Here is a 27177-nt window from a genome sequence, read left to right as displayed (position 1 = left end):
GCAATGATGCAGCAAACTCCGCGACTGTTAACAATGTGCAGTTTAACCTGTCTGCTTCTCAAGAACTGATAACCTGGAGGAGGGGGTATATTTGTGTCCTCCTGCCTACAGGTCCATGGCAACTGCCTGCAAAGTTTGTGAAGCCTTGCCATGAGCTGGACAGACGAATGGGGGAGCCTGATGCCTCAGCTACAGGAGCTGACCGTGAATACCCCAAGCAGAATGAGATGGAGGAAGAGAAAAATGAATGACTGCAAAACATCACTTGGGGGCAACCGAAAAGTAACATCCTGAATACGTGTGCTTGTAAAGTAGCTATTATTAGAGGCTGTGATTTTGTGTATAAAACCACCTGTATTTACAAGCCAGTTGCTAATAAGAAACTACACCTTGTATAGATTTGTCACTTGTAAAAGAGATGTTAGAGTATGGAAATTTGCAGTAGCTGCTAGAAAATGCTAAGGCAAAAGCTAGAAAGATTTTAATACAATGGTAGTGTTATAAAGTAGGTAATGGAACAAATTAAGAGGGTGGGAGAATTCCACTGGTAAGAAATCTCTTTGGCTAGTCCCTTGCTGCCATCAGCATCTTCAACATGCTGCTGCACCCTGTAACAGTTACTCTGCTAATGTAAATTTGTGTGTGCCTTGCTGTAGTAGCAACTTGTTACTGGATGAAGCAGGTGAAACTGTGCATTGACAACAAGGTGCAAGGACAGAAGCTGACCAAATGCTTGCTACCACAATCAAGGGCAAGACTGGGTTGGCCTCTGTGTTTGCCACCAAGAAGAACCTTTAGCTCCGCTGTTGGCTGCAACCCAGCATGCGTGGAGCGGTGGGGACACATGCCATGCCAGACCTTGATGTGAAAGATGGCCTCCCCTGTTATCAGAGAGCCATACAGCAGAAAAAAGGGGCAGGCCCGGCAGCCTCTAGTTGGCATATGTTGGAGATATTACCTAGCCCAGATCCCCTGCTCAAGTAGGGTCATTCAAAACATACATAAAACATAAAGGGAGAGATGTGGAGGCAGTGTTCTTACAGGAGAATGGATAATTGGTACATAAACTCTGAATAATCCTGACAGATACAGCAAGGCCATGAGAGGCCTGAGGAAGCTTATGCAAGCAAGATAAGAAGAAGCTGGAATTCACTGAGTTATGAGAACTGTGGACTGTTGGCAAGCTTTTGAGGTCAAGTTCTTACACCCGTGCTTAACCAATTGTGTTAGTCACTGAGGGTCTTCAAGACATGTATCCAATCATAATATGCCAAATCACTGTAAGTGCATGTAAGAAATACTATGTACGAAGTTAAGGCTTTGTAGTAAATGGCTTTTGTCTGATCATATTGATTTCTGATTGGGTCCATATATTCTGTGGCAGTGTTGTAGCAGTGAGGTAATCTTGCTCTGGAGACAGCTAGCTAGAGTAGTGACTTTGAAGCTGAGTGGTTCTGGTGTGTTTTTTTAGGGTATCCGTGACTCTCTGAGCACATCCTTAATGTCTTGTGTAATCACTTCAGGACAGCCTGTACTTCTGTTGTAATTTATGTTACCCAAATTGTGTTTTCATGTGTTTATCTTTTGCTGTTGGAATATGTAGTCAGTATGGTTCAAACCTCAAGTGGTTTTCCTCTGTATGACATTTTTGTTCTTCTTATGCAGATCCTTTTTGGTGGTGATGCTGAAACCTTTACAGCTGCAAACCAGGAAGCCATTTGCTCAAAATGAGATTTTCTTTCCTCAAGCATGCCAGCTGGTCTTTATACAGAACAGAGCCAAAACAAAACAAACACATGCTTGAACAAGGAGGACTGCAAGGAACTATATATATAACAATAAAAAAGTAAGAGGATGGTGCTGTATGCAAGAGTCTCATTGAACAGATGAATTCTGAATTTTCTCGAACATGCTTACTCTGTTAGTTGAATCTGAGGAGAAAAGTATTGGTACCTAGTCACTGAACATCCTCTGAACCTGGTGTGAGAGGAATGCTTGTTAGCTCTTGAATTATAGGTTAAGTAATATTGCTGCATGTATTTTTCTGTCAAATATCAGTGTAGTGTCTTCTGACAGTAGTGCTGCATTAGATGCCTTCTGCTATCACATTTAATTATGTGCACTGCAGCTTCAAAGGGAAAGTCAAAGAACTGCATAGAGTTCTCTTTCTCATCCCAAACACTGAAGGATAAAGTAAGTTTTAGCAGTTTAGAATTTCTTGATTCATGACTTTCTACCGTTAGATGCTTTTATTCAGTATAGTCATATATTTTTTGCTCTTTGTATGGTACAAAAGTAACAGGCTTCTCTAAAAATAGCTTACTTAATTTGTCAACATACTTAACTAAATACAACCTGAACTTTCAGTTTGAATTCACAGATTGCAATGTTAGAAATACCTTTGAGCTGAAGTTCCTGAGGAACCTCATCAATTTGGACCTTGTTTGAGCAGGGGGTACACTAGATAACATCTAAAGGTCCCTCCCAGCAGAAATTATTCTATGATGTTGTGAGACTTAAAGTAGATATACCACTGCATGAAGGAGGGAGATGTGTGACACAATGGACCAAAACAGACTTTAGACATACTAAATGATTTTTTTTTTTTTGGTGAGGGAATGCAGAAATTTTATGTTATGAGGAATAATCACAATATTTTTTCAAATATTTTTTTTCTAGCAAGAAGAGCAGATTCTCTGGTGTCAAAGCAGATTGTGCAGCTTAAAACTACTAATAGGGCTATTTCTTTCATGTTGCCAATCTTCAAAAGATGCGATCTCTAGTCAGTTTTGCCACCCAACACAGAACAATGAAAAAAGAAATTTCTATGACTACATTGTTTGATAATGGAGAATTAAACATCTGATAATTCTGAAGGTTTTACTTACAGTGGTACATTTTTGGGTGAGGTCTTACAAAGGAAATGGTGTGAATTCACAATTTGTTGCAAATTTACTTTACTGTATAACTTCACTACTATTCTTTCCCTTTTTTTTTCCTCTTAATAATGTCATATTGAATTATGAGTAGAATTTTACAGGGTACCGAAATCTATATAATTTTCATCCAGGATATTAAAGACTTCTGTTAATAAACTTTACAATATCTGAGGTACAGATATTATCCACAGTTTATGGATTGTCTGATTAAGACACAAGTACTAAATGATAGTCCAGGATTAAACTGTGATTCAGACAAAAAGAACTGCGTTATAAAACAAAGAGACTTGAACCTATCTTTTCTTGTGCAAGGTATTCATACTGTTAGTTCAATAACAGTTTATTTTCTTTGCTAAAAAGCAAGGATCTAATTAAAAAGTTAAAATCAATTTACTAGACTACTCAAAGGCATTTAATGGGAATTATTCTCTACACATAGTTTCTGCTTAGAGCCAAATTGGGTTATGCAGATCTTTAAAGCCTGTTGAGAAAAAATCCCACAAAAGTAATTGACCAGGTGTTACATATAAACTTTAAAAGAAGTTTGCTCTATATGTGTTGTAACATTACTGATCTTTACGTATTTAAACCCTTTTTGCAAGCCAAACTCCCACTGAAATAGCAACTCATAGGCTGCTTCATACACTGTTGTTAGCACGTCACTGTTGTAACAGAGAAAGACCCCAACTGTGAAACTGTATGGGTGGTTCCCTATTTCTACTACTCATAAAACAAAAATAATATAAAGAAAATTGCTGTTATATTCCAAAACCTAAAAAACAACTTCAAACAGAATGAAATCATTCCAGTATCTTGAACTAATTGAAAGTGGCTAGATTACCAGTTTGAAAGCACACTTAGATACGCTTCCTAGCTATTGAGTAAACAAGATAGCTAGACTGCTGTAAGCTACTTACGTATACTCTGTGTCGGCCACATCCTGTAAAATTTATTAGGATTAAACAAGAGTCAAGGTTAAACAATCACAGGCAGGTTTCAGCATAAAGACTTTCAGTATTTTATGAAAACTAAAACAAAAAGCATTGAAATATAATTTAACTAACAAATCTTCTCTGCCCTCACTTCTACCAACCAACTCCTCCCTTAAATCCTGGACAGAGTCAATGCACAACTCTTTTTGTATAGCAGCCCCACCCTGTGATTAGTAGAATGCTTTACATACTTGTGAACAGAAAAAGTAACAAGCAATTCAGCTCCATGTTTTCCTTCCTGGTTTCACTGTTCATCCACACAGCTGCTTGCTCTTTGAGGGACAAATCCTGCTCCAGTGTGGAAAATACTCCATAAATTGCTGCAAAATACACTGATTTGCTTTGGGTTGTTTGTAGTCTACCTCACTGATCTTTACAGGACACTTTGACTTCATGTCAGCACCACTGCAATGCCCTAAGTTTCCATTATGGAGAGTAACAAATCCATCTGCAAGCATAGGAGCTGTACTGAGGCATACAGCACCTGGCAGTACCAGCACGATCAGGAAGAAGATTTTTGCCTTTTTAGTATAAAAATTAGTGGCCACCACTACTTCCAGTCACCTTTTAATACACTGAGGGAAGCTGGCACAGGCAGAGATAAATACAGCAGGTGGATCTCTGGGTGCTCATGTGCTGGTAATGATAAAATTATCCAGGTCGGAAAAGACCTTTAAGATCAAGTCCAGTCTTTACTCCAGGGCTGCCGAGTCCATCACTAAACTGTGTCACTAAAGGCTTCATTTATACAGTTCTAGAACACTTCCAGGGACAGCGATTCCACCACTTCCCTGGGAAGCCTGTTCCAGTGCCTGAGCACTGTCTCTGTGAAGAAATTGTTCCTAATACCCCATCTAAACCTCCCCTGGTGCAGCTTGAGGCCGTTATTTCTTGTCCTATCACTTGTTATCTGGGAGAAGAGACCAGCCCCCACCTCACTACAGCCTCCTTTCAGGTAGTTGTAGAGAGGGTAAGATCCCCCCGAGCCTTCTTTTCTCCAGACTAAAGAGCCCCAATTTCCTCAGGTGTTCCTCATCACACTTGTGCTCCTGTTCCGTTAAACATTAGAGGACACCACCCTACATTAAAAGAGGTAAATAGAGGTTTTGCCGCACTGTTCTGGCGAGCTGCAGCTCGGGACGGGAACACCTAGTTCCCTGTTAAAGGGTAGCAGTTTCCCAGCGCTCCCGACGACCACGGAGAGTCGAGGCGTTTCCGCCCGAAGGCGTAGGTGTGACTGCGAGAACCCGCACGGGGTGGAGAGCTTTGACACAGGCGCCCCTGCTTCTCAGGTGCTCTGGCGAGAGCCCGCCCTCAGCTCCCGCACGCTCTCTTCGCAGGGTAGGTGGTTGCTTCCTCGAGGTCAGTCCTAGGGAGAGAAAATGGAGGGAGGGGTGTGGGGGAGCCTAAAGGCAAGGGCAGGGGTTGAAGGGAAAGCTATCGAGAGGCCGGGGAAAGCTAGCGTCGCTCCGCCATACACATTGTGGCCGCTGCGAAGGGTGGCCCTTTGGAGAGACAGGAGGGCCAGGGCCGGGCTGGCGTGGCTGCCTTGAGGCAGCACTGGCGAGGGCTGAGGTAGCCGTGGCCGGGCTTGTGCAGAGTTTGGGGAGGGCCGCGGCGCAGCCTACGGGCGTGGAGCTTGAAGGGGCTTGGAGGTGGGTGCTGGCGAGCTCGCTCCTCAGCAGGCTTATTTTGCTCCTGGGGAGATGTGTGATTGTCCCGAACACTGAGGCCGCTTCTTCTTTTGATATATATATATATATATTTAAAATAGATCTACATTTGCATATGTAAGACCTTATGGTGCGTTCACGTTGTCCGCGGGCTCAGCCTAGTTGCTTTGGTTAGCTGAGCCTGGTGTTCGTTAGAGCCGGTGGTGAGCTGGGAGTTCTGTGCCCACGGTCTTTTACTTAATGCGATTCCCGTGGGAGCTCCGTCATCGTTCATTAAGGCCTTATTTTTAAGTTTAGTGGGGGTGTTTCTTGTTCAATATTTATGTGCACTGGAGTGTAGTTTTTAGTAAAAGGTGGGAGAGTTGGAATTGCACTAACGGCTGTGACTCTTACTGCCATGTTGGATTATGTTAATTTATAGAATACAGGCACTAATAACAAGATTTAGCTCATAGTAAATCTAAAGCCGAGGCCCAGCAGAGCATTGCTTTTTGCGCTATATAGTAGTTATTCAGGTATTTTCTACTGACTGTTCCATTGTAGAAATTGTATAGAGCTGCATGTACACAATTCTAGATATAAAGTAATTTGAGTTGCAAGATAAAGGAAATAATAGGTGAGAGGCAAGAAAGCAGGCACCTCAGTGAGAAATTACCAATTTTTCCTCTCCTGCCAAAAGAGCTAAGGAAGATGAAATAAGCTGCAGTTGTGTAAACACTAGGTAGGTATGCTGGGTAGAGTGTGATAAATTATGTAACTTCATTTAATGATTGCATGTATATATATATAATGGTTCATTAAAACCTTATTTGCATCATATGTGGAGGGAGCAGCTAGTGCCTAATCTTGCTAAATGCTGTTTTTGACGTTCTCTGGATAGAATGGGGATCAAGTCTACCTCTGCTTAATTGTGAATTGCTGAAAACAGCCAACTGTAATTTCGTATGTTATAAAGTAATCTGAAAGATAAGTGTTACCTTTCTATTTCAGTATTAGGAAAATATTATGGATAAGAGCTTTAAGGAAGAAAAGTTTACAGGATTTACTAAATTTACACCTCCTTTGTACAGACAACGCTACCAGTTTGTTAAAGATTTAGTGGGGAAATACAAACCTAAGAAGGTTGGTATGTTTTGTCTTTTTATGTTAGAAATTTAAAGCAAAAAAAAAAAAGACATTAGGTATTTCAGTAATAACCCTTATGCCCCCCAGGGCTGTTGTTTTGATACTCATTTTGAAAATTTAAGTAAGTTAAACTATATACATGGTGTTGTGTATTGTCTACTCTTTTCTAATGTGTCCATCCTCTGAAAATGCAAGAAGTTGCAGAATACCTCTGTCTTCAGGTTTAGGTTTGAAAATGGTGTTAATGTCTTAAGGAGCATGCAAGAAATTTATGAGAAATACTGTAGCAGTGCATTTATGTATTCACAGATGTAGAGGTCATGGCACTGAGATCTGCTTTTAGATATAACAATGAATGTTGCATTTTTGTTTAAGTGTTTGAATTTTCTGACTTGGGATGTAAAATATTGTGTGTGTGTAAACTTTGTTTACCTACAGGGTTAGAGGTAGGCTGAATAGAAACAACTCATGACTTATGCATCGAGAGCTGAGCCCTCCAACCTTGACTTTGGACTGAGAAAGAACAGTGGGGTTTGGTTTGTATTCACAGTGGTTTGGATGGAGAGCAGTCCAGTGAAAAGCAGTGAACATGAAAACTGCCACAGCTTTCATGCTTAAAACAATACCTTATCATTACTCATGTGGAAGATAATCTTCAGAGTCAGTGGAATGTTCTATGTGTACTTGCTTATAGCTGTAAAAACAGAAAGTTAATGCATTTAAAGTATCTTGTAGGGTCTTCAAAGAAATTTCAAATCCACATCTATCCTGCTTGCAGCTGTACATTTTGGTTATGATTTTGAAATGCTTCATTTTATCATTAAAGAGTTATTTTGAAATAAATAGAAAATTTGTTATGAACGGTGAAATTATTTGGAAATGCACAGCATTGACACATTAATATCTAATTTACAGGTGGCAGATTTAGGATGTGCTGACTGCGCACTTCTTTGTATGCTGAAATTCTGCAGTTGCATTGAAGTGTTAGCTGGGGTAGATATCTGTGGAAGTGTAATGAAAGAGAAAATGTAAGCTTTTGCATTTTGTTAATTTAAGGTTTGTGTTTGGCTTGACCTAGTGGCGTGTTATGTTGTTTCACATAAATTCAAAATAAGGGTAAATGTGGAAATACCAGCTTGGCAAATGAAGAGATATCTATTGTTGTTAGCTACATTGCACCTGTGTCCGTGCAGCTGGCTGTAGATGTGCTTAACATCACCTTACGTGGCAGAGATCCAAGTCATGGAATGGCCCTGAAGGTGTGTTGTGTACACATGGGAAATACAGCATTTGTGAAGGTACTTTACAAATTTGCATGTTAGCTGAGTACCATGGAATTTGTAGAATCAGCTATGTTAGAAAAGATGTTTAAGATGATCAAGTCCAAGCATTACCCCAGGACTGCGAGGTATTACATTTCATGTTTGTGTGTTTTGTGTGATGCAATATTTCAGAATGAAATTTGCTCATGCATTTTAGTTGTTTTTATTTGGGAAGATAAGTCAATATGATTGCCTAATAATTTCCCCCAAATTCCTCTAAACTATGTCTAGAGCTGAGCTACTGTAAAAATTACAAGCATCTTTCCAAATAGCTTGAGAGTACAGCAGAAAGTTTTGTAGGTAAAGGACAACTGCTGGATTTTCTGTCTCACCGTAGACAGTCATAAAAAGTGTTCATATTAGAAAGTTTTTTTACTTTTTGTAAATCCCTGTAAAATTGTTAACTTTTTTGAGATTTGCAAGGGGTCCGTGTAAGGGGTTAGCTAGTTCAGTTGCATGCACAATTTATCTTGCCCTAAGGTCCTTTCTGTAACATTGTATTTTCAATACCTTTGTAGGCATAGGTTGTTTCCTCTTCCTGGTGATTATTTGCAACCACGTGAAAGATCCCTAACTGTTACCTTGCATTGTGGTTCAGTTGCCCATAAAGATCCTTGCATGCTTGGTTTTGACTTGGTAACGTGCATTGAACTGTGAGTATTAAGCCAACATACTATGTTTTTCCAAGTTCATTAGGGCCTGGTTTGGAATTTGTCTGTACTAGAGAGAGAGAGTTGATCAAACCTTACAATGAAGAGAGTAGCAGAGTATGTCATCTTCCAACTTGTGCTTAAATTAAGCATACTAAGAAACTGATGTGGTGCTAGCTTAATGGCAGGAAAAGATTTTGATGGAAAAAGTACACAATGAAGGAGAAAATTGTCACAGACAAAAACCTCTAAGCTGCCACTCAGCCACAGTGCCAATGCCAGTATTGCAGTGCTAGGCTTAAAATTCCAAGGTACAGATACGGGTTTAGGGTTTTTTGACTGGTTGTTAAGAAGATTAAGATATAGTAGGGTGTTCTTGAACACATGCATAAACTTATCCTTTACAGAATAGAGCACCTGGAAGAACCGGAACTGAAGAAGTTTCCTGAAGTGGTGTTTGGTTTCATGGCTCCAAGCAGGGTTGTTATCAGTACTCCAAATTCTGAATTCAACACTTTACTTCCACGAGTGAAGTTATTCAGAGATCCAGACCACAAATTTGAATGGACACAGTTGCAGTTTCAAAGCTGGTAAGCTTGCTGAATATCACAGCCACCCAGCTTTGAGTGCTCAGTAGTGCGAGAAAGGGCTAGCTATGCGTTTTCAAATGGTTTGTGTATGTGGTTTGGTGTCAGCGGACTTTCACACCTGATTTGGTGAAACATTTCTTTGATATTATAAATAGGTAAGCATATTCTGTGGGGCTTGTATTTTAGGATGGTTGTTGTCTTTCTTTGACTGTAAATGATCTGCAAAAAATGTTTAAAACTTTTATTTTTTTTACTATTTTTTAAACGTTTTTGTATGCCTTAATTACAATGAATATGTTTAAAGTGTAAAGTAATAATTAACCTTTGTACATAATAATAGCCTGCTATAGAAATGCTTCATAAAACCCCAAGGAATGTGCTCAATATGTATGCTGGTATAATCAAAGTGTTCTGTTAGTCCAGATCTTTCTGTAAGAGCATGCCAATAGATGTATCAAATATTCATAGTAGCATAGCATGTTGAATGAGGTTCAGGATAGTTTAGTGGGTCTTTGCTCAATGACAGATTCTATGCAAAGCGTCTGTACAGAACGGAGGGTTGCATGAGCTGTATGTTAGTCTAGTATCAGTAGGTGAAATAAAAACAGAGAGGGAATAGGATATATATATCCTGTGTTATCATTCAGCTGTCAGGCAGTTGTGGAAGAAAATACATGGTACAGAAAGGATGCCACACCTCAGTAGCTAACTTTTAGTTATAAACAATCTTAGAAAATTTGCCCCTTAAATTAGTGGGGTTTTTTTCTGCCATAGATTTTGAAGCATGGAGTGGTTTTTGACTGTGTAGTTCTGCAAAGCTTGAGGCGTATATTTTCCCCTAAATAATGATCCTAAAACCTGCTTGCATTATTAGCTAAAGGATGAATACCTTAGAGACTGCTTATACAACCTAAAGTAAATTTAGGTTCTACTTTTGGATGCATGTGAATTAAAAAATATTGATATTGCTGAATGAGTTTTTTTGAGAATGATTTGAGTAGGTAGTACCATTTTACTTCCCTGCCCCATCGCTTTTCTCACACTGGCTAATGTGCAGTACTAGAAGATTGGTTTTCATTTAGGTGTCATGTACACTGTTGTAACCTTGATTAGGTAGATTTCATTCTTTGTGCATTTGCAACAAACCTCACTTTTCTTACCTATCAGTTGGTCTCTTGTTTTGTGGTGTGTATGTCTTTTAAGAGTTCTTTTCAAATAGTTCTCTAAAATTGGTAGGTTTTAGCTTTCTTTCAGTGTATTTAAGACAGTATGTAGCTGTGAACATGCATATTCTATGCAAATACTTGAGAAATAAGTCATGTTTGTTTGGTTTCCTAAATTACCAGTACTAAATGAGTCAGGCTGGGGTAGGCATATAACTACAGATCTGATTCAGCAAATTTTGACAGTGCCTATCTTCAGGCATGTGAATATTGCCAAAAAAAAAATCTGCTCAAGCATTCACAGGCTCGGGGTCTTGCTTCTGTTAGAGAATGCATCTTTATCACATTAAAACATGAATGTTTAGTATGACCAGAATGTTTTGTGTTTCTTAGGGCTCTAGAGACTGCTAGACGCCATGGCTACTTGGTGGAATTTACTGGTGTGGGGCACCCACCAAGAGGAATGGAGTATGTTGGGTTTTGTACTCAAATAGGTGTGTTTGTTAAAAAATGTCCTCAAACCAGTGTATCCACTCAGTCTGAGAAACCCACTGAAACTGTTTACAAAACAGTAAGTATCATTTTCCTCCTTTAGGAGGGTGAACTAAGAGTAAAATTCAGTATGACCTGGCTGTAAAGGTCTTCTTACTGTGGACTACTGTTACTATCCAATCTTGGCTCTGATTAACACATACAGTCAGATCAGAAGTCTTAAGTACATAATTTGTGTTTCTAGTTGTATAAAGGTCTTACAGTTTTAGGTTATTTGCCAAATAGCAGTATGGATGATCATTCTTACATTAACATAGTGATGTCCTTAGAATGAAAATTCTCTTTCCTCCAGGCATTCTATGACAGTTACAGTTTTTCCTCTAATCATACATTTACTTTCATCATGTGGTTGTTGGTGTTAACAGGTGGTGGTTTTTTTTTTAGGTACCTAAAAAATAAAAACCATAGCGGTGTATGTTTTGCAAAAAATGCATAGTCTTATCAAATATATTATGAGAAACAAGGCATTTCCCAGAAATTGGATTGACAGGACCTATTTTGTGTGGTTTGCCATACTTGTTAACATTTGCTATTACACCCTATTCTCTGTATTCAGGTAGAGAGTTCTGATTTTTGTAGAGGCATGGGATCTTTCCAAGAAACCTGTTCTCTGGCTGTACACATGAAACCTTTTTGCTATTTAGTGCTAAATGGCTTTACCTTTAGATAACATGAGATAATTTTTTCTGTGTAGTCCTCTGCTGTGTGTTGCAGTGTGTCACACCAACAAAGCCCAGTGCATCTAAGTGCCATGTGGTATAAATCAAAGGGAATTTTTTTCTTTTTTTGGAGATAACATGAAGTAACAATGCAAAAAGCAAAGTATATTGATTTGTTTCATTGGTTTTTTTTTTTTCCTTGAATCTTAGAAGGCCTTAAATTACTTGTTCAGTGAACATATTCTAGTATTTCTCTTTGTTTAAAGAGTCGTATGTATATTCGAGTGACTTGTGACCTGAAGTGAAATGTGAAGATAGCTTGGAAACTACTAACAGACATTCACCTATGAAGACGTTCTGTACATTTGATATTTTACCTGTCATCTACTGCCCTTAATAGAATTAAGTGGTCTGTAATGTTCATCAAACTTTGATATATGTCTAGGTGACTCACATGTACTAGAAATTGGTTTTATTGTATTCTGTCATTATGGAGGGAATTTTGACATCAGTGTCCTTTAAGACTTTTATATCTCATCAAATCTCTAGTATCAATTTAGTTTTTATTTAAGTAATTCATGTTAATAAATCAACATTTCAAGAAGTAATCAGAAAGTAAGAGGACAGAGTTATAGACTCTGGAGCTTCAGTGGTTGTGTGTTGGTATAAGGCACTTCCTAGTAAACTAATGGGAATAAGACTGCTTAGTTTCCTTAACTGCCTTGGAGTTAATCTCAGTGTAAAACACAGTATAAATTCACAGATTTTCATGTTAGAAGTGGGCTTTTTTTATCAGTTTTTACATCTGTGAGAGCATATTTAATGTTTTACTCTGGAAGCAGAATGAAAGACAGCTGCAATCCTTGTTTCCAGATCACAGTTCAGAAGTAGTGTAGAATCTATGTAGATGTGGAACTGTCACCAGAGTCTTAGGATAAGCAATGTGGAAAAGAAGAGAGTGATTAAAAAGAATTGAAGAATTGCAGGTTTTCACCTTGCCTGATCTACAAGTATAGATTGAAGATATAAGACTGATTTTTTTTTTTTTTAAAGTTCTGTTAACCTGATTGCCATTGTAGTTGTAATACATAGTCATATTGTCTAGTGTTTCTGTTATGTGAAGATGTTTAAAGTAGTAAGCAAAACAGGATTGAATTAAAAATCATGTTCACATTTTAGAAGCTCTTTTTGACAAGCAAATATTATTCTGTGTTGTTGTGTGCTATAAAGGTCTTCAAAGCAGTGTATCCAAGTCTTGAGGATGAGAAGTACCTGCAGAATGCAGTGGTTGGAGAAGTTATTTTCACAGCACAAATCATTAAGCAAAGTCTGCTGAACTGTTTAATGTCGGAACATGGGGAGTATAATGATGATCCTACTGAGAGAAAATCCAAATTCCAGCCTTCAGTGAACTGCTTCTCAGAAGATCTTGGAAAACTGGCTGTTGAAAAAAGCATGGAATCATTTGTCAGTGGAAATGTGGTTTATATACCTCTTGCAACAATCTTTTCTTTTCCCAGAGTAAATCAACTTTGTGGTACCTTTGAGAGGTTAAGCAAGCTTGTTGCTGGCCAGGTCACATTGAGCAGTGACGGCTCTGCTGTAATGCTCAATACTGAATATGAAGATAGTTAAATCACAAACTTCTCATGAAGTTGTTAAAATAATGAAATATTTTTTAACTGTCAGTGAAACGGTGTGTTTTGTATGTGAACTAAAACCAAAAAATCTTTTATAAACTTTCCAGTATTCATCCATCAGCACCTCTCTCATGTAGTGGAGTGCTTTTGACAAAGATCACAGTAACTCATGAGGTTTTCAAGTAGAGCATCAGGCTAAAATTGGGGAATTAACTCCTGTGAAGAAAAAGTTTAAGTATTTCTCCTTGTTTTCTATTATCGTATTGTAGCTGTCATGACTAGATTGGTTTTGATAATCTTTTGTTAGTTCTAAGCATAGTTAATAACACAATTATATTGTTGTGCTGAATAATACAACTTGGACGTAGGTTTAAGGCAAGTTTTTCCTGAATAAGATATAATTTTTAGATGCTGCTTTCAAGATAAGCCCATACTTGGCCTTTGTGAAAACCAGATACTGTTCTGATAAATTGGAATATGCTGCAAATGCTTCTTGTTCAGTAAATTGCATACTTGGGAAGAGTACCATGATGTTGGATGTAAGGTTGGAATAAAAGGTAGATTTAGCCCTGTTGTTTTATCCAGGTTCTTAGTAACTGCTCCTTGGGAAATAACTGGCATCATGTAGCTTTCCAGAAGCTGAAATTAATTTATTTGAAACTGGTATCTTTGACTACTCTCTTTAAAAAGAAAACAAAAAAGAAAACCCAACCAAAAAGTTCTGTCACTGTGAATGCTGACCTGGCCCCTTTGCACTTGGAAAAATTTTCTATTTCCTCATATAGCTGTTGTCTAAAAAAGTCTTAATAAATTCAGCAGACATGAAAGGCAGACATGTTAGAAATAGTTGAGCTTACTGGCTTGGCTAAGGTGACTTAAGTAGAGCTGAACTGCATGTGTAATACACAGCGAGCAAATGTTAGATGATGGACTTGTGCATCCTTCAAAATTTGTGTCTTCCTAAGATTGGCTTTTTCATACAGGAAGCAAAGCACTGCAGTTCTTAAGCTTCTTTGGATACCCAGATTTTTTCACCAGTAATTTTAATACCTCTACTTAGTCTTTCTTATGAGTAAAGAGATGGTTAACTTAAAAGGCCTTATTTTGTGCACGCTTCACAATGTCATTGGCAGCTTGGAATGAGCTGCTGTTATCAGAACTGGTTCCACGTTTATGAAACATGCAAGTTTCACAACTTCCTGAAAACAAATTCTGTGTAAGGGCTGTTTCTTGAATATAGGTGCATTCTACCTTCTCAGTTTTTTAATTTCTTTCTCATCATTAAGGAAAAGGTTAGACATAAAGGGAAAAGGCACCTGTAATTCTCTGAGTTGAGAAATGGTACAGAATCTGTAATAGGTTGAGAATCAGGGAAAGATCTGCAGTGCTCTGTAATTAAATGGTGTAAGAAGCAAGGGTAGACCTGATAGTGCTAGTATGTGTTAATGGCTCAGAAGTGACTTTGCTATTGACTTATTGATGAATCTCCCCCAGTTACAAAGCATGAAGGGTGCATGTGCCAGGAATGAAATTCTCAGCAGTTGACGTACAGCTGTTATAAACCAGATTTATGTGAGAAATCAGGTGAGGACTGTGGTTTGATGGAAGCATCCACTCAGAAGTTAGGATCCATGTAATGGAGAAGCAGTTGTCCCATTGCCTTGAAGGCACCACTCCCCATCTCCTGCTCCTTCCCTTCTGAATGCCCTTTGGACAGCAGTTATGAAAAAACTCAATTTAGATTTTTAAGAATTCATCTTTAATACAATATTTAGAATGGTTTTACTTTTTTTTACATTGTGATATGAACTTGCTATAGTTGGTATGTTAACATAAGTGTAAAATTCAAAATTGGTAAATATTTTTAGGACACTAATAAGTATAGTTGTTTGAGAGTTGCATTGGTTTATTATGAGAAGAGATCTCTGCAGTTCACTTTATGGTTTATTATAGTTAAAAGATTTTTTTTTTTTTTACAACCGTACTTCTTTCTGTGTTGTTTCCTCGTGAAACATTCTATGTTTAGTGTACTTTGTAGCATGATTGATCACTTCAAAATAAGGAAAAGAGATGCTCCTCTTCTTCCATCAGATTTGGAATGATACTTGCTTTGAATTTTGTATTTGGGTAATGTCTAACTACAGGACTGTCTTGTGAACTGACAACTGCATACAAATACCTGCTTGGTTTTCCACAACAGTGTACCCTCTTTGAGGCTACACTTGGAAAATGGTTTATGTGAATATTTGATAGACTAATGTGAAGGGGCCTAAACAATAATCCAGTTTTTAAGGGGTTCATGGGTCCTCTTCCCCTTGTTAGTTTAGTTTTTAATGATAGCTAAGCTATAGCAAATGCCAATCTTTAATGTTCTTGCTTATGCCTTTCCTGGGAAAGGTTTAAAGTCAGATTGCAGATGTTTGGCCTCATGTGTTCAGTGTTTGTTAGTATACCTATGTGTTGGTATACCTATCAAACTGAAGATGCTATTACATAGCATATACAAAAGTATTATTTAGAGAATAAACATTTAAATTGAGATTGCTGTTTTTTATTGAAATAAGCTAGTTTGTGTGTTAGCTTACCAGGTTTCCACTGGCTTAAATCAATGTTAAGTAAGTTTTTTGTTAAAGAACTGAACAGCTTTTTCAGGAGCAGTTAAACCGTTTCACAGGATTCACTGTGCATAGCTCTTCATTGTCAGGTTGGTCTTTTGATTAAACTATTATGTATATTTGTGAATAACCACAGTACTTACTGTCTCTCACTTCTTGCAGTTTGAAACTGACAAAAGGTGAATTCTGGTGTCTCAAATGAGCATGCTGAAAGGAAGGTAATGAAGGTGAAATGTTCTAGAATGGCTGTGACAATATCACTGACCAGGAGATGGCACACACATCTCAGGTCACCCTTAGTTTTTTCAAAGCTTTAAAATCCAAATAAAGTAGAATAAAAAATAAACCCACCACTACCAAAAAAAAAAACCAACCCCAAACCCACACACAAAATAAAACAACCCAAACAAACAAAACTACACCACTCCCCACAACCCAAAAATCCCAAAAGCAGCCCCAGACCACAGAAAACCAAAAATACAGTGCAGTACCTTGACTATAATGGGTATAACTTGATAGATTATCATGCAAGTCAATAGGTCAAATAGCTGAACAGAATGTTTCTTATCACTGTTTTAAGTTAAGAACAACAAAGTGAGGAAGTGGTATAAATAAATCCTAAAGATACTGCTTCAGTTACCTAAATAAATAAACCCCTGCAGCCTAGTGGAGAGAGCTGGAGGAGTTAATTGTCTGTCTCCACTAGAGAGTTCTCAAACACATGGATGTGGTAGCTGATGAACCTCTGTGTTTCTGTCCTGCTGGCCATGGGTTTTCATGGTTTTAGACTCTATTCCATGCTTGTTATCTTTTTATTGGTAAGGGAGGCTTGGATCATTCAGTTACAACTGGAATTTGTGTGACTCATAATGGTTAGTTGTTGGGACTTTTTACTTGTACATAGAGTTCTGTAGTTGGGCAAAGGTTTGCTAGCATTTGCTTGGAGATTTCACATAAAAACGCCCCAAACAGTTAGTTGCTGTTTTCTAGCTTTTAACAAGGAAGCAGTAATGGGAATTGCCTGTCCCACAGAATTGTTAACAGGCATATTATGAGGTGTTTTGCTTTGGCAGATCCTGCTGTGAGGCCACACAGGGAATTGAATCAAGTAATCTGTCACAGAAACTTGCAGTGGGAAGATGAGAGGAGGCCAGAATGAGCAGTTGGGTGGGGAGAAAGCAGAGCTACTCATTTTGCTTCAAGAATTACAGAACATAATGTTTCCTATGCTAATCTTTGTCTCTGTTTTCTCATGGTAGAATGTCTATAAAATCCACTGGTGTTCAGTGACAGTATTTGAAGTACTTCATGTCTCTGCTTTTTTTTTTATGTAATAGCAAGGGAAAATCTTTTCCCATATCACAACAATGGTTTTCCCATTGCCATATATATGCACATATATAATATGGCATATGTGTGTATGTAACATTGGTGCATAGCCTTATTTTCATTCAAGAGATGTTTTCCTTCCAGACTAAAAAAATAAGTGTCTAAATGACACATTTCCTTTACAATATAAATGTCACTAAAACAGTCTGAAAGCATGGAGGTAGAAAAAGCAAAACATTTTAATAAAACCCTTAGTGATTATATTTGCAGCTGCTGGTATTCAGTGAAGTGACTAGCAGCTATGAGTATTTTATGTATATACATGTATACTTTGTGCCTCTGGAGAACTCTCCACTGTGAGATCCTAAACTGAAGTATTAGTTTGCTGATGAAATTTGCCTTTTATTCTGTAAGGAACCTGTTGATTCATAAAACCAGAAGAGAGACAACAACTACAAAAGAAATTCTGGGATATTCTGCTGAAATTTTGGAAACATTGTCTTCTTCTTTGTACTGAAAGACAGTGGAGACTAGAGTTGGTTGTATGTGGTACAGTTACTTCTTTTAATCCTTACTATATACAATGTGTTGATTATTGAACTGATCCGAGTGCCAAACAGTTTGTATTAAAATTAGCTGCAATTTTGACCAGGCTAGATTTTTTTTTTTTTTTAAGAACAGGTGCTTACTGCAGTACAAAAAGGCCTGGTTATTTTTGAATACATTGAGAAAATACATACTCCAAATACGTTAGATAAATAAGAAAGTAATTTACAAAGTTATACAAACTGTATAAAAAGTTAAGTAGTAGCAAGTCTGTACACTTCACTGAGGAGGATTGATTTTGTCAGGAGGGTCTATATAGAGTACCCTCACTTTCCCAAAATACTGCTAGTTGTAAAGTCTGCTTAATAATAACTTAATGCTATGCCTCACACTTTAAATTTGATTTTTCATTTGTGTAAACTGACATTACTTTTCCTCTCTGAGAGACAGATAAATAACTATGTACTAATAACAGTGCTGTTAAATACTTTGTGGACCAGAGATGAAGTTTAGTAAGCTTCAAAGTTGAAAAGCTGTAGGGAAGCGGAGATAGAAACTAACTTCCAGTTAAATTAATAAGTTTTTCATTAAAAAAGGACAGAATGAAGAAACAGATTCCAAGCTGAAGACATGAGTTTATTGAATGTCTGAGAGATTTGCATTTAAATACAGTAAAAAAAAAAGACCACCAATACTTCTTGAACAGTTTCCTAAATGAGTCTCCAGTATTCTTATAACACAGTTTACAAAAGAAATACTACATCTAAATATAAAGGTTATATTCCACTTAAAATATGCACAGTTAGGGAGTCACTTCATGAAGAGTTGTAGCTGTAAGTCAGAACAATAAATTACTAGGATACAGTTTTATTAAAGCTTGATTTCCATGTAAACTTCCATCCTATTTAAAAGATCTGCTCAGGCAAGAAAATAATTTGTTTCCAGTAAACAAAATACCCAATGTGTGGCAGTTAGCTATGTCTTTTAACATAGAATGTTAAAATCTAGGGTATGGAAATTCCCTTAAGGATTGCATGAATGGCTATACAATGTTTTTTAAAAATCTGCTTGCTTCAAACTATGCCTGTTTTTCCTAGTAAACTTAAGTAAGCTACCATCTAAACTAATAGTAGTTTTAATAAATTTACCACCAAGTGTAGCAGTGTTCAAGAGTGCTAAAAGCAAATAATTTATTGAAGTATCATGCATCTTTTGGCTTGCAGTAGGATTCTTTTGGTACAAATTAGTTATGTAAGAGGAAAAGAAACTATTTTCTGGGAGATATATAGTATATTAGCAGTTATGTAGTTTCTCTTTAAAATTCCTGTGGAGGGCAGAAACAGATAATACCACATTTCTATTAAGAGCAGCTAAAATATAACCTTTGTATTAATTATTTTGCCCATTAAAACACTGTAAAAAGATTATAATTAACAGTAGGAAATAAAAGTATTTAAGTACCATATCTGAGAAATAGCTTATATTAATCATATTCAGTAACAGTACTCAGGCTTTAAAATCTGAAATTTCCTTAACCCCCCCCCCAACCAAAAATTAGTGTAATAATCCTTCTATGGATTTATGGAAAACTAAGCCTGCTTTTCCTAATATAATCTGTTAAATATGGCCTACTTATACTTCAATGAAAGGTTGTCAAAGAGTAGATTTTGAAACATTCAGGACTTTCAGAAATCTCCACACTATTTGTATTTTTATTCAAGCCTTACCAATAAACGAGTAATTTGCAGTTTACAATTAAGTACAGTAGCGCCAAGCCTGAATGAGAACTGTCGCCTACCACATCCCTTTCAAAATGGAGTCTTTCATATTTCTTATTGAAAATTTTAAGGGAGCTTTCAGCTTTCTTGCCTGTCAGGCAAATCGTTATTTGTGCAAATTTAAATACAGTACATTGACCTTAAAGTAACAGTGGACAGATAGTGAAGGAAGAAATGTTCAACAAATTTGTTGCACAGTAAGACTTTTTCAGAGTGTAGAGTATGTCTACAATAAAGTGCTTCTCTTAACAAGTTATACTGATAATAGTATAGATGTTTACCTAGTTTTAAAGCTAAAATTGCTTAGTAAATGGTTTAATTTCCCTATACCTCCCTAATCCCGCAAGGCACATTCAACACGTAAGCAAAGCACTAACTGTGAAGGATTCAGCTACAATAAAAAGTTCTAAGTGGTAGTAAACTACTGACTAGGTTTGTAAACAGTACTATCCCATTGAATCTCAAGGTTCATGCATTATTTGAGTTTCTGTGGAAGCAGCTTTTGAAATCCAGACTTAACAATCAAGCCAGCTTTCTTGATAGTACGCTACTGTGCCTTAGTATTTTATGTGAAATCCCACTTCTTTTGTCACTTGCGTGAAAACAGATGTCACGTTTCATGCATTAAAAGCCTTTAGACTTCATTTACACTTAACAGAACTGGTCACTGGCTGGTTTGGATCTATTATGTTTTGGTTTTTGTTTTTTTTTTTCCTTTTAAATGCATGTGAAGTTCACCTCTACAGTTCAACCTTATAATGAATTTATGATCAGTACTTTTAAGAGGTTTTTGTTATGTTAAAACATAGCTATGCTATTTTGTGGAGGCCTGAACTTTGACTTAATAATGTTGACTTGATAGAAGTAGTTATGTTCTGTAAGACTAAAATGGCAGGTAGGATCAAATTGAGTAATTAATTTCTTCAGGTTCATTTAAGACCAGCTTTAAGAATCTTCTCTAGAAAAGAAGCTATGAACAAAGTACATCACCACAAATGATCTCTTGTATGAAATAATGAAATCTCATTTTATCATGCTTCCAAAAATGTTTTGCACAACTTAAAGAGCAGGCAATTCCACTAACATCAAGTGGCGCTTAAAAAACAGTCCAACTACTTGCACAAGGTATACATAGCTATACATTGCCTTCATACCACAGAAGATGAAGGTCTGTGAGCAAGAGACATTCCATTGCCTTTCAAGAAAAGACCACATTGAGTTGATCTTGGCTTTGGCAACTTTTGCAACAGAACAAACACCACCAAGTTCCAATGCCAGAGCCCTGAGTTTTCCTCTTGTTTGTCATTCTAGTCTAGCGTTTTATCACCACTTGCTCATATGCTCCAGATCCTACTCTGAAAGAATGTTTGGGAAAAGTTAATTCAGTTGCAATTTAATTGGAAGCTAAACAGCAAGTGTCGCACACCAGTGAATTCACAGTTTAAAAAACCCCAAATAGCCACCTCCCCCCCCCCCCCCAAAAAAAAACAACGGAGCAGCTAGTACCACAATAGCTACATGTGAAGGGTGGAAAATACATGGAATTAGCATGCCTCTGAGTAACCTACAGTTTAATACATTAAAGTGTTTTGTGTTATACTGCAGTAAAAATGAATTATAAATAATCTTACTGAGAAGAAGTTATTGTTGGGCCTCTCTTTAGTTCCTTAAACATTATGCTCTGACCCCAGTCATATCATATGCTGATAATGGTCTTATATATATATATTTACACATAGACAGATAAATGTATTTAAAAAAACAGTGATGGTCTTATGATAAGATACAGGAAAAACATCTCTCCTAAAACAACTACAAGAAAATAATCTGAAGCAGATAATTAAAGAAGAGAGGTTTAGGGCTACCACTAGTTGAAAGATGAACAAGACCTTGAATGAGGAATAGTGTAATGTAGAGAAACAGAAGGAGTTGTGAGCAAAATTAAAGTGAAGAAAATCAGGCTTGTTATCAGGAGGACGTATAAAGCTGGATATTGTAAAGGCAAATGTGTAAGAAAACATTTCAGACTTTCTTCCAGCTCCAGAGAGTGATGTAGTAAGTCTGTAGAGCTAAGATTTCAGACTGGTGCCTGTTTCCTGTGTCCATACTGAAACACTGCTTAGTTCTGAAAACTTTGGAACTGAAACTCTTCAGAACCTCTGGAAGTTATAATTCTAATGCTGGCATATCAGTTCTGTTTTGGAACTAACCTATGTGCTTTGTTTTAAAGCCTGGAAATCTAGTTCTTTTGGTGCTTTTAAATGATACAGAATAGAAAGATACAATGATTAATGATGTATGTACAGAACAACTGTGTAAGATGCATTTTTGTTGCGTATTATTTATGGATTGGTTGTTAATGCTACATACCTGTTAGGTAGATGATGGCTACCAAAAGAAGTGCTTCCACCAGGGCCCACAAATAATCTTAAACCTTCTTCTAAAATGCAAGGGAATTAACATGTTAGTTTCCTTTAATATTGCCTTAGTGAAACTACATCATTTTAAATCTACCTGTTTTGTAACTGATACACTGAGATGCAAATATTTTAAGTAATGAGGAACCAAACTTCATATGATGTATGTTGGAGAAACTACCTTTGTAGGTAGATTTGCCCCTGCTTTTTCCTTCTAGGCTTAAAGTAATTTTCTGCCAAAGTTACCTAAGTCATGCAACTGTCTTTCAACTTCTGGGAGACAGGATAAAGGAGAAAATCTAGTGATTCATGTGCACTGTCCTTATGACTACAAGCAACAGGGACTACAAAGAGAGTGGATTTTCCTAGGGCCTGTAATGTGCTTAGGGAAAACCCCTAAGCTTCCTTATTTATTTCCATACCTTCTGCACTTGAGTCTAAACTGAAGTCTTGACTCTGGAGTATTTTTTCAACTATATCATCAGCATCAACTCTGGTAGCATCAACCCTCTTCAGCTGTGACTCCACAGAGTCTTGTTTTACAGGATGTCTGCAAAAATAAATATATTTAGGCTCTTAGAAGTGATACAGTAAATTGTACTTTACTTCTGCTAGGTAAGGCTGTCAAATGTACCTGCAGACTTTTTCTGATGGTGCATCTTTAACAGATGTGTCGATATTAGTTACTTTTGGCTCAGACTCGTCACATGGCTCCAGAATACTTCCAATTCCTGTTGAGGTACTACCCTCTGAGGTGTTTCTCCTGTGAGAGAGTTCAGATAGACTGGATGCTCTAGAGTGACATGTGCTGTATCCTGTTGGGAAAGTGCAGGAGAGCTAGGTCAGGCATGTTCTTGAGGGCCAAGATCATTACTTATATTTTACCATCCTGAAAGCAGAATTTTTTCTTTTTTTGTAAAGACACTTCAGAAGCCTTGGAATGCATGTGCATACATCAGCTAGGCAATCCACTTTGTGTTTTGTATTCTAGCACATGCTGTTTCCTTTTTGTTCTAGCTCCTGCTTCCTAACAAATATAATGACTTGGTGTCATTACTTCCACTTCAGCTTTTAGAGCTAAGTCTTCATTTCTGTGTTACTTGTTTTTACACATGGAAGAGGTAAAAATATCATTCAGATGTATCATTAATTGGACGGCGCTAAGGGAAGAAGTTGTCTCACATCTGAACAGATAATTCATTGTGCTTTTAAGAGGAAAAAATGTTACCCTCCACACACCTGAAATGCCTAGGAAAACCTTTCAACTTCAAACACATAAAGTATACTTTACTACAGTCTAGAACTATGAAAGTAAATAAACCCTAAAATTCACAACAAAATTGTTAACAGCTACCTGACAGTTTTGACTGCTGACTTGCATAGCTTGATGTTCTGGAATGTCCACATGCACCAAGTTCATCTGGGACTGAGGCACTCTTTGACAAGACATCTGCAACATGTGCAAATCAGATACTGTTATACTGTTGCTAAAGCCATCTTTGTTATTTCTTTGTCTGTAATTGTGATTAGACTCAAATGTCTGATTTCCCAGAAGGATTAGGGATTTGACACTGCTCCTCTACAAACCCTTTGAAGAGTCAAGTGCTGCAAAAATACCATGGATGTTAACAAATACGCATTCCTTAAAAAAATATAGAAGTATCATGTTTCTGTCCAATTAAAACAGAGTACCATTGGATTAGAAATATTTACATGAAATGTTGCTCTAGGTTTGTCTACTGTTGACATTGAAGAGATTACCATGCTTTCCTTGGTATTATAGTAGAATGGTATGATAGATGTTTTCTGGCTGAAAAAGTAACTGTGGTTAATACAACTTCAGCTGTGTATGCTGGAAACTAATGAGCTTTGTAAGAATCTGAAGCTTGTAAAAAAAACCACAGAAAATGAAATGTCCCACAAAAACAAAACCCACAAACCCCCTGCCAAATTCCAACTTGTAATAGAGTGGTTTAATGGTATTTTTTTTATAATAGTCTGAATTTCAGAGTAACTACTTCAGTTTTTAACAATACTTAGAACTTTTACCACTCAAAATTTACCACTCTAAGTTACACATATCCCGATGATTTGTAAATTGTAAATCAAGGGCCAGATTAAATGCTCACTCAAAATACAATTCCACAACAATCAAAAAATGTGTCACACAGAACATGTAATATTTAAAATGTTAAAAAGAAGGTAAACTATCAGTCCAATTTCTGATCTTTCCATTAAATAAACTGTTACAAAAGTAAAAAAGAGAGATTCCACTGATGTCATCTAGGAGAGTGTGTCTCAACAAATAACCAAAGAAGGTCCCTTTGTGGGCCAACTGTCATCATCCCTTTAAGATTTTGTACATCTCCTTGAAGCTATGAAGCCATTATAAAAGAACTGAGAAATTAAGAGCATTATTTTATACCTGCTATGCCCAGATGTACTACTTTTAAGTTTTCTCCACCTTTCCTGTCTTCATTAAGAGGTTCTGATTCTCCAGCAATTGCTATAGACATTCCTGTGGAAGGAGGCCTGTAAGAAAAAGGTGGTTAAGTTTCATTGTACTTATGTCGTTAGTTCTGCTGTAATTCCTTCAAATTGATCAGCACAGATTTTTCAAGTAAGTTGGCATAATTTATACTATGCTTCAAGTTAATATGCTTGTGACTTTTTTTCTGAAAATACAGTACCTAGCCCCCTGTTAAAAAGATTAAAAAGGGAAAATACAGAAATAAAATCAGTCTGCTCAGCTCTCAACCCTTCAGGTTCCTTGGAAAGTCTTTTCCTTTTTTGATGGTTAATGGAGTGATATGTGCTTGTTTTCAAGTTCTTAATTATTTAAGTCTATGAACTAGGCTGATTTACATGTTAAGAATATATACAATACAGTACTTCATGGAATACATGACAAGATGGTAAGTTTAAGAAATGAAACACCATGCAACAACAGTTGGCCTGCTTGACTTGTACACTGTGATGTTCTTTGTTTTATCTCTGTTACAAGACCTGAGGAGATTCTGGGCTGCAACCCTTCCTCTCCTAATAGTGGGGCCAATGTTACCATCTCCGTGTATTCCACTCTGTATTCTACCTCCTGCAAAATAAAAAGAGCATCATGCACAACATATTTTAAATTTGGTTCAGTATTTTAAAAGTTTTGTGTAATGGTTAAATGCTTGTTTCAGTTTATACCAAGACCTAAAGGGATATTTTTAAATTACTAGACCTCTTAAATTTGTGTTTTACTAGCACAAAAGAATCTAATTAGAAAATGGCAAAGTTAAAGTAATCTTCTCTTGCAAGGAAGTACAACTAAAATACGTTTCAAGATGTTACCTACCTACAGTTTTTCTAATGCTTTGTTATTTTTGACTTTGGGAACAGACTATTAGTCTGCATATAAATGGATTTTTTAAACATTTTTAGATTTGACATATTCAGTAAATATTGTCTTTGTAAAGTAACATATCACTCCTTGTGTTTTAAAGAAAAGAGAGAAAAAGTGCTTCTAGAAATACAATGCTTGTGTGACTTGTCTTCCTATCTTAGTTAGGAAAGCAAGAACTGAATGCTTTCAGGGATGTCACCCCAGATCAAACACCAAGCCTCCTAAGCTGCCTCATAAAATATGTAGCTGATTTCAGTCGTGTAATTGCTTTAAGGTTTATTTTTTTTTAATTCTGTGAAGGACATCTGGATTAGATAAATTTTTTGTTCTGTTTGTGTTGAAAGTTTACTTTCCAGGAAATGGTTATATCATCAGTTTGTAAGAAAATGCTAAGTCTGGATAATTTCAGTTAGAGATTTTTTCCTAGGGAGCTAGAAAACTATTTAGGTACTAATTTGAACTCCTTCAGTACCAGCCAGTAAGAACAGGAACACATTGTTTATTAGTATGCAGGGTTAATGATTAGTTAGATGCCTTTGAGAAATTGTTTATCAGTACCAGTGATGTGTTTGTTAATAGCTCTGACTCAAAAGTAAATCAAGAGGGGCTAAATAACTAGCAACACAGAAAAGCTTTGCCCAATCAAATTCAGCTAATGCCATCTTACTATTTATTCAGTAAGCACAAGATGAGCTATTACAGCATCCTGTTCGTTTTGAAGGTTAGGAGAGCAGAAAGGGTCTTTAATGGTGCAAGCAGACACTGAAGAGTTCCTGTGGTGAATCATCTGAGCTAGACTGATGCAAGCAGCATTCTCAGATTTCCTCAGAAACGATGGTAAGGACACAGCTACAGCAATAAGGCACAAGGTCTCGAGTTGCTACTTCTTGATTGTCCTAATTACACCAGAACCTACCTCAAACTAGCTAAAACCTACAAATCATAAACTTGTACCTGAGACTGAGTTAAGAGATCCGTGCTGCTTTTCTTGGAGCTGCAGCCTCATTTCACTTTAATTGCAATCTTTTTAACTTAAAGAAGACTTGAATATATGTTCATTGCTACAGGTGAAGTGTGCATGAGATTGTTGTCCGTAGTCATTGGATTATTAACAGGGACATTGATTGCTTACATTAATCTGATAGGAGATGAATTTAAAATCAGTTTATGATAATATTTTGAATAAAAACCATAATCCATACTGAAGTAAAAGCGTTTGAGTGTAGCAGTTTGTAAGCAAGCACTATATCTTTACAATGGGAGATACCTTAGATGAAATGTAAGGTCTGAAAGTATAAAGGAAGGTTGCAAACCTATACAAAAAGTTGAGATTGACATAACGGGAATGAAGCTAGCAGGTTTTTTCCAGATTATTTTCCTTAAACTCATTTTTTCTTTTCAAGCTATATGTGATACTTGGAATTCTGCTTTAGATTGTTTTTGAAAGGGCCAACATGAGAACAAGGATGTTGTCTCAGACTAAAGGTCTGTCTAGCCTTGTGTCCTGTTTCTTTCAGCAGCAAACAACAGATGCTGAGAGAACATGACACAGGTAGTAACCCATCTCCTGAATATTCTTCCAGTATCTCCTCATTTGTAAGTGCTTGAGCCTCATATGATGTTTTATGATGAATAGCCTGCAATAATTTTTCATTCAGGAATTTGTTTTAATTCTTTCTTGAGCTTTTAGTATTCACAACGCAAGGAGTTCCACAGCGTAATCACATCTTATGGTAAGAATTTTGATTCTGTCTTCTACTAGTTTCAGTATAACAGTGTGGTCAATGAAGGGAACTGTA

The 27177-nt window shown here is 36.9% G+C and overlaps 2 protein-coding genes and 1 long non-coding RNA gene across 3 annotated transcripts in view; 1 reads left to right on the top strand and 2 right to left on the bottom strand.

Annotated features, from left to right (window-relative positions):
- Positions 1-1389: 1389 nt before the first annotated feature.
- Positions 1390-5049, bottom strand: LOC134162281 (uncharacterized). Its single transcript, XR_009964279.1, has 3 exons — positions 4973-5049; positions 4123-4756; positions 1390-1761 (listed from the first exon to the last, which is right to left on the bottom strand). It is a non-coding gene; the product is annotated as an uncharacterized LOC134162281 (long non-coding RNA).
- A 1258-nt stretch (positions 5050-6307) lies between these two features.
- Positions 6308-14683, top strand: HENMT1 (HEN methyltransferase 1). The gene is made up of 7 exons (XM_062615922.1): positions 6308-6329; positions 6595-6726; positions 7645-7757; positions 8570-8704; positions 9109-9291; positions 10848-11025; positions 12896-14683. Exons 2-7 carry the CDS (start codon positions 6610-6612, stop codon positions 13298-13300), a joined length of 1131 nt encoding a protein of 376 aa, XP_062471906.1. The 5' UTR covers positions 6308-6329; positions 6595-6609; the 3' UTR covers positions 13301-14683.
- Positions 14684-19027: 4344 nt separating this feature from the next.
- The window catches only part of EEIG2 (EEIG family member 2), a 28619-nt gene continuing 20469 nt past the window's right edge, over positions 19028-27177 (bottom strand). Inside the window, exons 6-11 of the mRNA XM_062615921.1 lie at positions 24416-24522; positions 23345-23440; positions 22625-22805; positions 22413-22540; positions 21944-22013; positions 19028-20928 (exon numbers count right to left, since the gene is read on the bottom strand). Coding sequence (XP_062471905.1) covers positions 20886-20928; positions 21944-22013; positions 22413-22540; positions 22625-22805; positions 23345-23440; positions 24416-24522 — 625 coding nt within the window. The 3' untranslated portion in view covers positions 19028-20885. The remainder of the gene's footprint in view (positions 20929-21943; positions 22014-22412; positions 22541-22624; positions 22806-23344; positions 23441-24415; positions 24523-27177) is intronic.

The sequence above is a fragment of the Pezoporus occidentalis genome, unplaced genomic scaffold (assembly GCF_034315485.1).
Source record: "Pezoporus occidentalis ecotype Australia unplaced genomic scaffold, CSIRO_AGI_Poc_V1 ctg186, whole genome shotgun sequence".
Classification (NCBI taxonomy): Eukaryota; Metazoa; Chordata; class Aves; order Psittaciformes; family Psittacidae; genus Pezoporus; species Pezoporus occidentalis.
Note: the sequence above shows the minus strand (reverse complement) of the source record. Positions and strands in the feature narration are given on the sequence as shown.